Source organism: Oncorhynchus keta, chromosome 35, assembly GCF_023373465.1.
Source record: "Oncorhynchus keta strain PuntledgeMale-10-30-2019 chromosome 35, Oket_V2, whole genome shotgun sequence".
In the NCBI taxonomy this organism is placed as follows: domain Eukaryota; kingdom Metazoa; phylum Chordata; class Actinopteri; order Salmoniformes; family Salmonidae; genus Oncorhynchus; species Oncorhynchus keta.
Genome location: NC_068455.1, coordinates 74,296,285 through 74,312,493, shown reverse-complemented (window position 1 = coordinate 74,312,493; position 16,209 = coordinate 74,296,285). Strand labels below are relative to the sequence as shown.

Sequence of the window (16,209 nt, the reverse complement as noted above, 5' to 3'; positions counted from 1 at the left end):
GAATCCATTTTCACATTCAATCTTGGTAATGCTTCCAAATTGGATCATAACTCTGAAAGTAGCAGAGATCCCTGAAACTTTTATATCCCAGTAGAGTGTATTATATAGAATGATTATCCAAATCTCAATTCTTATATTTTCAATATTCATGTTTATATTTGTGAATATTCATAATTTGAGCTTTGTGGCACCTACAGATGAAACACTAGGGAGTCTTACAAGAGGCCTAGGTAAGACCAACATGTGATAAATATGCCAATTTTGATAAATAATATCTTAACTATGCTTTTAAATACAAAATATTGTCAAATATATGTCAACAGTCCTTTCTCCAAAGGAGAAATGGTTATGGTTATGCTTTGTCTGGGTTTCGTGAGGAATTGCTCACTAACTTTATACACGATAAGAAGAAAAAAGGAGCTATCTATGTATTACATTGTGATGTATTGTAACAGGCCCACAATGTGGTTACTTCAGTCTGATTTGGATATATTTAGAAGTAGTCCCTTTTCAGGTTTAGAAGATGTTACTTTTAAATGCTAACTCCAGTTCATATAAGCTGGTAGCATAGCTAGCATAGAGAAATCGGTGGCGGTAGTCAAAGTAGTTTTTAACTGTAATGCAGCTGATTGGTGACGATGACATGAACATCAAATCAAAGTTTATTTGTCATGTGCGCCGAATACAACAAGTGTAGTAGACCTTACAGTGAAATGCTTACTTACAGGCTCTAACCAATAGTGCAAAAAATGTATTAGGTGAACAATAGGTAAGTAAAGAAATAAAACAACAGTAAAAAGACAGGCTATAAAAGTAGCGAGGCCACATACAGACACTGGTTAGTCAGGCTGATTGAGGTAGTATGTACATGTAGATATGGTTAAAGTGACTGTGCATATATGATGAACAGAGAGTAGCAGCAGCGTAAAAGAGGGGTTGGCGGGTGGTGGGACACAATGCAGGTAGCCCAGTTAGCCAATGTGCTGGTTGATCGGCCCAATTGAGGTAGTATGTACATGAATGTATAGTGACTATGCATAGATGATAAACAGAGAGTAGCAGCATAAAAAGAGGGGTTGGGGGGGGGCACACAATGCAAATAGTCCGGGTAACCATTTGATTACCTGTTCAGGAGTCTTATGGCTTGGGGATAAAAACTGTTGAGAAGCCTTTTGGTCCTAGACTTGGCACTCCGGTACATCTTGCCATGCGGTAGTAGAGAGAACAATCTATGTTTGGGGTGGCTGGGGTCTTTGACAATTTTTAGGGCCTTCCTCTGACACCGCCTGTTGTAGAGGTCGTGGATGGCAGGCAGCTTAGCCCCATTGATGTACTGGGCCGTACGCACTACCCTCTGTAGTGCCTTGGGGGTGTGAGGCCGAGCAATTGCCGTACCAGGCAGTAATGCAACCATGCTCTTGATGTTGCAGCTGTAGACCTTTTGAGGATCTCAGGACCCATGACAAATCCTTTTAGTTTCCTGTGGGGGAATAGGCTTTGTCGTGCCCTCTTCACAACTGTCTTGGTGTGTTTGGACCATTCTAGTTTGTTGTTGATGTGGACACCAAGGAACTTGAAGCTCTCAACCTGCGCCACTAAAGCCCCGTCGATGAGAATGGGGGTGTGCTCGGTCCTGTAGTCCACAATTATGTCCTTAGTCTTGGTTACATTGAGTGATAGGTTGTTATTCTGGCACCACCCGGCCAGGTCTCTGACCTCCTTCCTATAGGTTGTCTCGTCGTTGTCGGTGATCAGGCCTACCACCGTTTTGTTGTCTGCAAACTTAATGATGGTGTTGGAGTCGTGCTTGGCCATGCAGTCGTGGGTGAACAGGGAGTACAGGTGGGGACTGAGCATGCACCCCTGGGGAGCTCCAGTGTTGAGGATCAGCGTGGCAGATGTGTTTCTACATACCCTCACCACCTGGGGGCGTCCAGTCAGGAAGTCCAGGACCCAGTTGCAGAGGGAGGTGTTTAGTCTCAGGATCCTTAGCTTAGTGATGAGCTTTGAGGGAACTATGGTGTTGAACGCTGAGCTGTAGTCAATGAATTGCATTCTCACATAAGTGTTCCTTTTGTCCAGGTGGGAAAGGGCAGTGTGGAGTGCAATAGAGATTGCATCATCTGTGTATCTGTTTGGGCGGTATGCAAATTGGAGTGGGTCTAGGGTTTCTGGGATGATGGTGTTGATGTGAGCCATGACCAACCTTTCAAAGCACTTCGTGGCTACGGGCGTGAGTGCTACGGGTCTGGTCATTTAGGCAGGTTGCCTTTGTGTTCTTGGGCACAGGGACTATGGTGGTCTGCTTGAAACATGTTGGTATTACAGTCTCAATCAGGGACATGTTGAAAATGTCAGTGAAGACACCTGCCAGTTGGTCATCATATTCCCGGAGCACACGTCCTGGTAATCCATCTGGCAGCCCTGTGAATGTTGACCTGTTTAAAGGTCTTACTCACGTCAGCTACGGAGAGTGTGATCACACAGTCGTCCGGAACAGCTGATGCTCTCATGCATGCCTCAGTGTTGCTTGCCTCGAATCAAGCATAGAAGTGATTTCGCTCGTCTGATAGGCTTGTGTCACTGGGAAGCTCCCCTTTGTAGTCTGTAGTAGTTTGCAAGCCCTGCCACATAAGACGAGCATCAGAGCTGGTGTAGTATGATTCAATCTTAGTCCTGTATTGACGCTTTGCCTGTTTGATGGTTCGTTGCAGGGCATAGCAGGATTTCTTGTAAGCTTCAAGGTTAGAATCCCGCACCTTGAAAGCGGCAGCGCTACCCTTTAACTCAGCGCGAATGTTGCCTGTAATCCATGGCTTCTGGTTGGGGTATGTACATACAATCACTGTGGGGATGACGTCCTCTATGCACTTATTGGTAAAGCCAGTGACTGATGTGGTGTATTCCTCAATGTAATCGAAAGAATCCCGGAACATGTTCCAGTCTGTGATAACAAAACAGTCCTGTAGTTTAGCATCTGCTTCAATGACAACTTTTTTATAGGCCGAGTCACTGGTGCTTCCTGCTTTAATTTTTGCTTGTAAGCCGGAATCAGAGGGATATAGTTGTGGTCGGATTAACCAAATGGAGGGTGAGGGAGAGCTTTGTACACGTTCAATTGGAGTCTACCTGTGGTAAATTCAATTGATTGGACATGATTTGGAAAGGCACACACCTGTCTATATCAGGTTCCGCAGTTGGAAGTGCATGTCAGAACAAAAACCAGCCATGAGGTTGAAGGAATTGTCTGTAGAGCGCCGAGACAGGATTGTGTCGAGGCACAGATCTGGGGAAGCATTGAAGGTCCCCAAGAACACAGTGGCATCCATCATTCTTAAATGGAAGAAGCTTGGAACCACCACGGTTCTTCCTAGAGCTGGCCGCCCGGACAAACTGACCAATCGGGGGAGAAGGGCCTTGGTCAGGGAGATAGACCGAGTCACTGGTGCTTCCTGCTTTAATTTTTTCTTGTAAGCAGGAACCAGGAGGATAGAGTTGTGGTCAGATTGACCAAAGGGAGGGCGAGGGAGAGCTTTGTAGGTGTCTCTGTGTGTGGAGTACAGGTGATCTAGAGTTTTTTCCCTCTTTTTGCACATTTAACATTATGGAAAAAAATATTTTTTAATATTTGTTTTATTTTTAAATATTTTATTTTTGCATTTTCCAATTAAGTGAAAAGATATTGGACAACGATAGGACAAAGTGACAGTAACAGACGAACGTAACAAAAATAAATTATAATTATAGTTATATAAACAAACATAATTTGATGGAAATTTGGTAGAACTGATTTAAGTTTCCCTGCATTAAAGTCTCCGGCCACTAGGAGGCAGAACATCTATTGGTGTTGACCATACAAACATTACACTTCGATTTTTTTTCCCCTCAACATAGTGTTAAAAACAATAGCCTAAATGTAGGCACATTTTGCTGGAGGGCAATGAGGAGATTCGGGATCTTCCCCCACGGCATCTTTCCCCCACGCGTGTCCATGTCTCTTTACTGAATCTATTTACTGAAACTCTTTCCACAGAGGGTGGAACCCAAAAGAGTTCTCCAATATGGATAGTGCACTATGGGCCCTGGTCAAAAGTAGTGCACTGTACAGGGAATAGGGTGGCATTTTGAACTTTTGAATGCAAGAATGAATTGTATGGAGGTCTCTGCAACTATTAGGAATGCAAGGAAGAATGGAATTCAGCTTCTTTAGTATATGTTGAATGGCGGATGGACTGGAGAAACATCTTGTGTTGTTCTTAGAATGTTAGAACGACAGGCAAGATTCCCAGCTATCATTTCCTGATCGATAGCAATTCCACATACCGGGGCAATTAATACGCACACACACATGGTTACGCGCACACACACACACACACACACACACACACACACACACACACACACACACACACACACACACACACACACACACACACACACACACACACACACACACACACATGGATACGCACACACACACACACACACACACCTGCGCTGCACACACACACACACACACACACACACACACACACACACACACACACACACACACACACACACACACACACACACACACACACACACACACACACACACACACATGGATACGCACACACACACACACACACACACACACACCTGCGCCGCACACACACACACACACACACACACACACACACACACACACACACACACACACACACACACACACACACACACACACACACACACACACACACACACACACACACACACACACACACACACACACACGCGCGCGCATTCCCACTCCTGTCACCACAGATGGTATAGCGGCACTTAAAGCCATATAATGGTGAGGATGTACACTAGAACTGACAGCTCAACTCTAGAGTATTGACAGATACAATGGCCTAGCCCTTTTAAAAGGTGACCACTATCTGTCACACACACAGAAACACACGTGCACCGCAGCACACAGACACACACACTCATCTTTATAATCTTTCTGTGGCAGTAATCAGAGACACGTGAAGAAAGAAAGGAATGAAAAAGAGAGATGTAGGTGGGGGGTGAGAGATAGAGTGAAAGAGGAGGGGTCAGATAGAGGGAGAAAGAGGAGGGAGAGAGATATACAGGGGAGAGAGAGAGGGCTGAGTGAAAGTTAGATTAAATGAGGGGGAAGAAATCATGTTCATCAAGAAATATGTCTCTGTGTGTGTCTGTATGTATATATATATATATATATATATATATATATATATATGTATATATATATGTGTGTGTGTGTGTGTGTGTGTGTGTGTGTGTGTGTGTGTGTGTGTGTGTGTGTGTGTGTGTGTGTGTGTGTGTGTGTGTGTGTGTGTGTGTGTATGTGTGTATATGTGTGTATGTATATATATGTGTGTGCATGTATGTGTGTGTGTGTGTGTGTGTGTGTGTGTGTGTGTGTGTGTGTGTGTGTGTGTGTGTGTGTGTGTGTGTGTGTGTGTGTGTGTGTGTGTGCGTGTGTGCGTGGGTGTGTGTGTGTGCGCGTGTGTGTGCATGCGTGGGCGTGTGTGTGTAAGTAGTAGGAGGATGGAGGGTAGAGGAGCACTCAGCTCACATCATGATGCAGAGTTGTGGGCTGAGACACCATAACGCCTGCTGCACAAACCTACTGACCCTCACCAAAAAGTCTTTGAAGATGAAATCCTACGCTTTATTACTACGAGAAGTTGCCTGTTGCTCTGCTTTCAGTGAGAAAAGAAGGGACAGTGATTTGAAATTAGGCAATTTTTTTGTCCCTGTTCTACAAATGTAGATATGGGGGTGGACGGGTATTAGACAATGTTTTGGAATGGAATGTGGCCATTCTCTCTCTCTCTCTCTCTCTCTCTCTCATGCCAGCAAGTCCTGAAGCTGTGGATGTAGATTTGAGGCTGTAACGGAATGGATAATGTGTTAGAATGGAATAAAGTCCCTCCTTCTCTCTCGTGCAGCCTGGGAATAGAGAGTAGTGTTTGGGATGAGATGAGAGTGTTATTGTTTTGACACTAGACAGTAGTTTATATTGGCTCTCTGCAGCTATACACACAGCAACAGTCCTGCTCTGCAGATGACAAATAAGATGTGGTAAATTACGCACACACACACGCACGCACGCACGCACACACACACACACACACACACACACACACACACACACACACACACACACACACACACACACACACACACACACACACACACACACACACACACACACACACACACACACACACACACACACACACACACACACGCAAGCGAACACACACACACAGTAAGAACCCTGCTCTATAGATGGGAGATGGGAGATGAAGTAAATCCAGTCCCTTCCAGATCTCACATTGCTCATCTCTCCTCCTCTTCATCTTCAGCCTTTCTCAAGGTGATCTTTCTCTATGTATCTACAATGTTTCCCTGTGTTCTCTCCCTCTCTCTCTCTGTCACTCTGTCTCTGTCACTGACTCTGTCTCTGACTCTGTCTCTCTCTCTCTCTCTCTCTCTCTCTCTCTCTCTCTCTGTCACTCTGTCTCTGTCACTGACTCTCTCTCTGTCTCTGTCTCCCCCCTCTCTCTCTCTCTCTCTCTCTCTCTCTCTGCCTCTGTCTCTCCCTATCTCTCCCTATCTCTCTCTCTCTCTCTCTCTCTGTCTCTCTCTCTCTCTCTCTCTCTCTCTCTCTCTCTCTCTCTCTCTCTGTGTCTCTCCCTCTTTCAATTGAAATTTTCAAGCTGCTTTATTGGCATAAAGAACGTTGCGTGGGTATTGCCAAAGCAACAGTACCAGTACCATCATCATTACTACTACTACCACCATCATTACTACTACTACCACCACCATTACCACTACTACCACCATCATTACTACTACTACCACCATCATTACTACTACTACCATCATCATTACTACTACTACCACCATCATTACCACTACTACCACCATCATTACTACTACTACCACCACCATCATTACCACTACTACCACCATCATTACTACTACTACCATCATCATTACTACTACTACCACCATCATTACTACTACTACCACCACCATCATTACCACTACTACCACCATCATTACTACTACCACCACCACCATCATTACCACTACTACCACCATCATTACTACTACTACCACCATCATTACTACTACTACCACCATCATTACTACTACTACCACCATCATTACTACTACTACCACCACCATCATTACTACTACCACCACCATCATTACTACTACTACCACCATCATTACTACTACTACCATCACCATCATTACTACTACCACCACCATCATTACTACTACTACCACCATCATTACTACTACTACCACCATCATCATTCAACTGTTATCACCACCACCATCATTACTACTACTACCACCACCATCATTAAACTGTTATCACCACCACCATCATTACTACTACTACCATCATCATTACTACTACTACCACCATCATTACTACTACTACCACCATCATTAAACTGTTATCACCACCATCATCATTACTACTACAACCATCATCATTACTACTACCACCACCATCATTACTACTACTACCATCATCATTACTACCACCACCATCATTACTACTACTACCACCATCATTAAACTGTTATCACCACCATCATCATTACTACTACAACCATCATCATTACTACCACCACCACCATCATTACTACTACTACCACCATCATTAAACTGGTATCACTACCATCATCATTACTACTACTACCATCATCACTACTACTACTACTACTACTACTACTACCAAAACCATCATTAAACTGTTATCACTACCACCATCATTACTACTACAACCATCATCATTACTACCACCACCACCATCATTACTACTACTACCACCATCATTAAACTGGTATCACTACCATCATCATTACCACTACTACCATCGTCATTACTACTACAACCATCATCATTACTACTACCACCACCATCATTAAACTGTTAACACTACCATCATCACTACTACTACTACTACTACTACCAAAACCGTCATTAAACTGTTATCACTACCACCATCATTACTACTACAACCATCATCATTACTACTACTACCACCACCATCATTACTACTACTACCATCATCAGTACTACTACTACCAAAACCATCATTAAACTGTTATCACTACCACCATCATTACTACCACCACCACCATCATTAAACTGGTATCACTACCATCATCATTACCACTACTACCATCATCATTACTACTACTACCAAAACCATCATTAAACTGTTATCACTACCACCATCATTACTACTACTACCACCATCATTACTACTAATACCATAATCATTGCTACTACTACCACCATCATTACTACTACTACCACCATCATTACTACTACTACCATCATCATTACTACTACTACTACCATCATCATTACTACTACTACCATCATCATTGCTACTACTACCACCATCAGTACCACTACTACCACCATCATTACTACTATCACCATCATTACTACTAACACCATCATCATTGCTACTACTACCACCATCATTACTACTACTACCATCATCATTACTACTACTACCACCACCACCATCATTACTACTACTACCACCATCATTACTACTACTACCATCATCATTACTACTACTACCACCATCATTACTACTACTACCATCATCATTACTACTAATACCATCATCATTGCTACTACTACCACCATCAGTACCACTACTACCACCATCATTACTACCACTACCATCATCATTGCTACTACTACCACCATCAGTACCACTACTACCACCATCACTACTACTACTACCACCATCATTACTACTACTACCACCACCATCATTACTACTACCACTATCATTACTACTACTACCACTATCATTACTACCACCACCATCATTACTACTACTACCACCATCATTACTACTACTACCACCATCATTACTACTACTACCACCACCATCATTACTACTACCACCACCATCATTACTACTACTACCACCATCATTACTACTACTACCACCACCATCATTAAACTGTTATCACCACCACCATCATTACTACTACTACCATCATCATTACTACTACTACCACCATCATTACTACTACCACCACCATCATTACTACTACTACCACCATCATTAATACTACTACCACCATCATCATTACTACTACTACCATCGTCATTAAACTGTTATCACCACCACCATCATTACTACTACAACCATCATCATTACTACTACTACCACCACCATCATTACTACTACCACCACCATCATTACTACTACTACCACCATCATTAATACTACTACCACCATCATCATTAAACTGTTAACACTACCATCATCACTACTATTACTACCACCACCATCATTAAACTGTTATCACTACCACCATCATTACTACTACTACCACCACCATCATTAAACTGTTATCACCACCACCATCATTACTACTACTACCATCATCATTACTACTACCACCACCATCATTACTACTACCACCATCATTAATACTACTACTACCACCATCATTAAACTGTTATCACCACCACCATCATTACTACTACTACCATCATCATTACTACTACCACCACCATCATCATTACTACCACCACCACCATCATTACTACTACTACAACCATCATTAAACTGGTATCACTACCATCATCATTACTACTACTACCAAAACCATCATTAAACTGTTATCACCACCACCATCATTACTACTACTACCACCACCATCATTAAACTGTTATCACCACCACCATCATTACTACCACCACCATCATTACTACTACTACCACCATCATTAATACTACTACCACCATCATCATTACTACTACTACCATCATCATTAAACTGTTATCACCACCACCATCATTACTACTACTACCACCACCATCATTAAACTGTTATCACTACCACCATCATTACTACTACAACCACCATCATTACTACTACCACCACCATCATTACTACTACTACCACCATCATTACTACTACTACCACCATCATTACCACTACTACCACCATCATTACTTCTACTACCACCATCATTACTACTACCACCACCATCATTACTACTACTACCACCACCATTACCACTACTACCATCATAATTACTACTACCACCACCACCATCATTAAACTGTTATCACTACCATCATCATTACTACTACTACCACCACCATCATTACTACTACCACCACCATCATTACTACTACCACACCATCATTACTACTACTACCACCATCATCATTACTACTACTACCACCATTATTACTACTACTACCACCATCATCATTACTACTACTACCACCATCATTACTACTACTACTACCACCATCATTACTACTACTACCATCATCATTACTACTACCACCATCATTACTACTACTACCACCATCATTAAACTGTTATCACCACCATCATCAGTACTACTACTACCATCATCATTACTACTACTACCACCATCATTACTACTACCACCACCATCATTACTACTACTACCACCATCATTACTACTACCACCACCATCATTACTACTACTACCACCATCATCATTACTACTACCACCATCATCATTACTACTACCACCACCATCATTACTACTACCACCACCATCATTACTACTACTACCACCATCATTACTACTACTACCACCACCATCATTACTACTACTACCATCATCAGTCACTACTACCAAAACCATCATTAAACTGTTATCACTACCACCATCATTACTACTACACCACCACCATCATTAAACTGGTATCACTACCATCATCATTACCACTACTACCATCATCATTACTACTACTACCAAAACCATCATTAAACTGTTATCACCACCACCATCATTACTACTACTACCACCATCATTACTAATACATAATCATTGCTACTACTACCACCATCATTACTACTACTACCATCATCATTACTACTACTACCATCATCATTGCTACTACTACCACCATCAGTACCACTACTACCACCATCATTACTACTATCACCATCATTACTACTAACACCATCATCATTGCTACTACTACCACCATCATTACTACTACTACCATCATCATTACTACTACTACCACCACCACCATCATTACTACTACTACCACCATCATTACTACTACTACCATCATCATTACTACTACTACCACCATCATTACTACTACTACCATCATCACTACTAATACCATCATCATTGCTACTACTACCACCATCAGTACCACTACTACCACCATCACTACTACTACTACCACCATCATTACTACTACTACCACCACCATCATTACTACTACCACTATCATTCTACTACTACCACTATCATTACTACCACCACCATCATTACTACTACTACCACCATCATTACTACTACTACCACCACCATCATTACTACTACCACCACCATCATTACTACTACTACCACCACCATCATTAAACTGTTATCACCACCACCATCATTACTACTACTACCATCATCATTACTACTACCACCACCATCATTACTACTACCACCATCATTAATACTACTACTACCACCATCATTAAACTGTTATCACCACCACCATCATTACTACTACTACCATCATCATTACTACTACCACCACCATCATCATTACTACTACCACCACCATCATTACTACTACTACAACCATCATTAAACTGGTATCACTACCATCATCATTACTACTACTACCAAAACCATCATTAAACTGTTATCACCACCACCATCATTACTACTACTACCACCACCATCATTAAACTGTTATCACCACCACCATCATTACTACCACCACCATCATTACTACTACCACCATCATTAATACTACTACCACCATCATCATTACTACTACTACCATCATCATTAAACTGTTATCACCACCACCATCATTACTACTACTACCACCACCATCATTAAACTGTTATCACTACCACCATCATTACTACTACAACCACCATCATTACTACTACCACCACCATCATTACTACTACTACCACCATCATTACTACTACTACCACCATCATTACCACTACTACCACCATCATTACTTCTACTACCACCATCATTACTACTACCACCACCATCATTACTACTACTACCACCACCATTACCACTACTACCATCATAATTACTACTACCACCACCACCATCATTAAACTGTTATCACTACCATCATCATTACTACTACTACCACCACCATCATTACTACTACCACCACCATCATTACTACTACCACTACCATCATTACTACTACTACCACCATCATCATTACTACTACTACCACCATTATTACTACTACCTACCACCATCATCATTACTACTACTACCACCATCATTACTACTACTACTACCACCATCATTACTACTACTACCATCATCATTACTACTACCACCATCATTACTACTACTACCACCATCATTAAACTGTTATCACCACCATCATCAGTACTACTACTACCATCATCATTACTACTACTACCACCATCATTACTACTACCACCACCATCATTACTACTACTACCACCATCATTACTACTACCACCACCATCATTACTACTACTACCACCATCATCATTACTACTACCACCATCATCATTACTACTACCACCACCATCATTACTACTACTACCACCACCATCATTACTACTACTACCACCATCATTACTACTACTACCACCACCATCATTACTACTACTACCATCATCAGTACTACTACTACCAAAACCATCATTAAACTGTTATCACTACCACCATCATTACTACCACCACCACCATCATTAAACTGGTATCACTACCATCATCATTACCACTACTACCATCATCATTACTACTACTACCAAAACCATCATTAAACTGTTATCACTACCACCATCATTACTACTACTACCACCATCATTACTACTAATACCATAATCATTGCTACTACTACCACCATCATTACTACTACTACCATCATCATTACTACTACTACCATCATCATTGCTACTACTACCACCATCAGTACCACTACTACCACCATCATTACTACTATCACCATCATTACTACTAACACCATCATCATTGCTACTACTACCACCATCATTACTACTACTACCATCATCATTACTACTACTACCACCACCACCATCATTACTACTACTACCACCATCATTACTACTACTACCATCATCATTACTACTACTACCACCATCATTACTACTACTACCATCATCATTACTACTAATACCATCATCATTGCTACTACTACCACCATCAGTACCACTACTACCACCATCACTACTACTACTACCACCATCATTACTACTACTACCACCACCATCATTACTACTACCACTATCATTACTACTACTACCACTATCATTACTACCACCACCATCATTACTACTACTACCACCATCATTACTACTACTACCACCACCATCATTACTACTACCACCACCATCATTACTACTACTACCACAATCATTAATACTACTACCACCATCATCATTACTACTACTACCATCATCATTAAACTGTTATCACCACCACCATCATTACTACTACTACCACCACCATCATTAAACTGTTATCACCACCACCATCATTACTACTACTACCATCATCATTACTACTACTACCACCATCATTACTACTACCACCACCATCATTACTACTACTACCACCATCATTAATACTACTACCACCATCATCATTACTACTACTACCATCGTCATTAAACTGTTATCACCACCACCATCATTACTACTACAACCATCATCATTACTACTACTACCACCACCATCATTACTACTACCACCACCATCATTACTACTACTACCACCATCATTAATACTACTACCACCATCATCATTACTACTACTACCATCATCATTAAACTGTTATCACCACCACCATCATTACTACTACTACCACCACCATCATTAAACTGTTATCACCACCACCATCATTACTACTACTACCATCATCATTACTACTACCACCACCATCATTACTACTACTACCACCATCATTACTACTACTACCACCACCATCATTAAACTGTTAACACTACCATCATCACTACTATTACTACTACTACTACTACCAAAACCATCATTAAACTGTTATCACTACCACCATCATTACTACTACAACCACCATCATTACTACCACCACCACCATCATTACTACTACTACCACCATCATTAATACTACTACCACCATCATCATTACTACTACTACCATCATCATTAAACTGTTATCACCACCACCATCATTACTACTACTACCACCACCATCATTAAACTGTTATCACCACCACCATCATTACTACTACTACCATCATCATTACTACTACCACCACCATCATTACTACTACTACCACCATCATTACTACTACTACCATCACCATCATTACTACTACCACCACCATCATTACTACTACTACCACCATCATTACTACTACTACCACCATCATCATTCAACTGTTATCACCACCACCATCATTACTACTACTACCATCATCATTACTACTACTACCACCATCATTACTACTACTACCACCATCATTAAACTGTTATCACCACCATCATCATTACTACTACAACCATCATCATTACTACTACGACCACCACCATCATTACTACTACTACCATCATCATTACTACTACTACCACCATCATTACTACTACTACCACCATCATTAAACTGTTATCACCACCATCATCATTACTACTACAACCATCATCATTACTACCACCACCACCATCATTACTACTACTACCACCATCATTAAACTGGTATCACTACCATCATCATTACTACTACTACCATCATCACTACTACTACTACTACTACTACTACCAAAACCATCATTAAACTGTTATCACTACCACCATCATTACTACTACAACCATCATCATTACTACCACCACCACCATCATTACTACTACTACCACCATCATTAAACTGGTATCACTACCATCATCATTACCACTACTACCATCGTCATTACTACTACAACCATCATCATTACTACTACCACCACCATCATTAAACTGTTAACACTACCATCATCACTACTACTACTACTACTACTACCAAAACCGTCATTAAACTGTTATCACTACCACCATCATTACTACTACAACCATCATCATTACTACTACTACCACCACCATCATTACTACTACTACCATCATCAGTACTACTACTACCAAAACCATCATTAAACTGTTATCACTACCACCATCATTACTACCACCACCACCATCATTAAACTGGTATCACTACCATCATCATTACCACTACTACCATCATCATTACTACTACTACCAAAACCATCATTAAACTGTTATCACTACCACCATCATTACTACTACTACCACCATCATTACTACTAATACCATAATCATTGCTACTACTACCACCATCATTACTACTACTACCACCATCATTACTACTACTACCATCATCATTACTACTACTACTACCATCATCATTACTACTACTACCATCATCATTGCTACTACTACCACCATCAGTACCACTACTACCACCATCATTACTACTATCACCATCATTACTACTAACACCATCATCATTGCTACTACTACCACCATCATTACTACTACTACCATCATCATTACTACTACTACCACCACCACCATCATTACTACTACTACCACCATCATTACTAGTACTACCATCATCATTACTACTACTACCACCATCATTACTACTACTACCATCATCATTACTACTAATACCATCATCATTGCTACTACTACCACCATCAGTACCACTACTACCACCATCATTACTACCACTACCATCATCATTGCTACTACTACCACCATCAGTACCACTACTACCACCATCACTACTACTACTACCACCATCATTACTACTACTACCACCACCATCATTACTACTACCACTATCATTACTACTACTACCACCATCATTAATACTACTACCACCATCATCATTACTACTACTACCATCATCATTAAACTGTTATCACCACCACCATCATTACTACTACTACCACCACCATCATTAAACTGTTATCACCACCACCATCATTACTACTACTACCATCATCATTACTACTACTACCACCATCATTACTACTACCACCACCATCATTACTACTACTACCACCATCATTAATACTACTACCACCATCATCATTACTACTACTACCATCGTC

At 41.0% G+C, this 16,209-nt stretch overlaps 1 protein-coding gene across 1 annotated transcript; it reads left to right on the top strand.

The window, feature by feature from the left end:
* Window positions 1–6,921: 6,921 nt before the first annotated feature.
* On the top strand, window positions 6,922–12,654 carry LOC127916207 (histidine-rich glycoprotein-like; the record flags this gene model as incomplete). Its single annotated transcript, XM_052497735.1, has 3 exons — window positions 6,922–7,345; window positions 10,467–10,691; window positions 12,488–12,654. Coding segments are annotated over 3 exons (816 nt in total), but the record flags the coding sequence as incomplete, so codon positions are not given.
* Between the last annotated feature and the right edge of the window lie 3,555 nt (window positions 12,655–16,209).